The sequence below is a fragment of the Pundamilia nyererei genome, unplaced genomic scaffold, assembly GCF_000239375.1.
Source record: "Pundamilia nyererei isolate P.nyererei 1_Seehausen unplaced genomic scaffold, PunNye1.0 scaffold00013, whole genome shotgun sequence".
Classification (NCBI taxonomy): Eukaryota; Metazoa; Chordata; class Actinopteri; order Cichliformes; family Cichlidae; genus Pundamilia; species Pundamilia nyererei.
In genome coordinates, this window is record NW_005187414.1 from 4,195,334 (window position 1) to 4,196,895 (window position 1,562).

Sequence of the window (1,562 nt, forward strand, 5' to 3'; positions counted from 1 at the left end):
AAAAAGAACTAACATAAATAAAATACACTTCAGCTAAATACTTCTAATTTATTTTCCCAAACCACGCGGAGCCGCACTATAAGGACTAAAGAGCCACATGCGGCTCCGGAGCCGCAGGTTGCCGACCCTGGCATAACACCATGCAGCAGCAGAACGTTGTGTACGTGTGAAGTTTTTCATCTTATCTCCTTTTTTCCCCCTTTGACAGCAGATCTTTTAGTAATATGATGCATATGATGACATTTTCTGTTGTAAAAAATGAATAAATAAAAACTCTTTTTGGATTTCTGGATAATCCTGTGTCAGATTTTATGAGGAAACACTCCAAAAACAATATGGAGTGTTTATATATGTTTGTAAAGAGCTAGTACTCATTTAGTCAGGTCATCAGTCAATATGGGAACATTTCACTTTTGTTTTAATTAGACACTTTTGTGGAGCAGAATGTCATCAGGGCAGCATCTGTCTACACTGAATGACTCCCAGGTGATATCCCATATTGAGGTTAATGTGTGTCCTTAAGCACATGTGACTGTTTAGAGCTGGCAGGTTGTAAAATGGAAAGTGTCTCTGAAATGTGTGCCATCACCTTGAATCAAAGTAGCTTCCACGGGCATAAAATGTGTCCTAAACAGCCTTTAAAGCCTTTAAATTTGAAATTGGTTGACATTTATGATGATTTAGCTGTGCTTCTTCTTGGTTACAGGATACAGACCTTCTGGATATAGCATACATAAAAGATGCCAGAAACGGAAAGTGCGCGAAAACGCCAAAGGTAAGCCTCTAATTCACAGATTCACAGTGTCTTATACTGTCTGTGAAGGAAACTCCAGCAATACAATGACCAATGTGCTTTCTTGGCTGATGATATGCTTTGGAAGAGTTTATTTTTGCACTGAAATGAAAGCCATGTGTGGGCGTGAACCTGACTATGATTCACACTCTGTCTCCATCCATCTAACAGAAACTCTATTATGGATTGGGCTGAACTTTGTTCTGGTTCTTCTAATGATTGATATTTAACAATAGAGCAATCGTGCGTGTGCAGATATGGCAGTACTTTAGTGCCAGAGGTGTAATTACTGTAATTATCTTGTTTAAACTTCCGATCTCACATTCAGGTGACTGTTAATTTATGTGTGTATATATATGTGTCTGTGTGTAACTGATCGAATGCGTTCACAGTCTGAACACATTTAGTTTTTGACAGTGATTTGAAGATGAAGGTAAGGAAGTGAAGATCAGATGACACTGACGAACGTGAATTCAGTAACATTGCATAGATGGTTTCCTAATTTGGTATCCAAATGGACTATTTCGCAACTAATGAGAAAGCCGTTGAATATAAGCAAAGAATTTGTAAATTCATTTTTTAAAAGTCTGGCACACAACTATCACAGAATTTGGCACATGGTTGTGCAGTTAAAAAAAGCCATATTAAGTTCTTGCACTTCATTTCCCACCTAACTGCTGCTTTACAATACATCCCTGCGTTATAGCTCAGATTCAAATAGCTTTTGAATCCAGTCAGTCTTGTGATGAGACGCTTCATCAGCTTGATT

At 38.0% G+C, this 1,562-nt stretch overlaps 1 protein-coding gene across 1 annotated transcript in view; it reads left to right on the plus strand.

The window, feature by feature from the left end:
* plcb1l (phospholipase C beta 1-like) overlaps nt 1-1,562 on the plus strand; it is a 120,298-nt gene that overhangs the window by 36,041 nt on the left and 82,695 nt on the right. Inside the window, exon 3 of the mRNA XM_013908729.1 lies at nt 707-775. Coding sequence (XP_013764183.1) covers nt 707-775 — 69 coding nt within the window. The remainder of the gene's footprint in view (nt 1-706; nt 776-1,562) is intronic.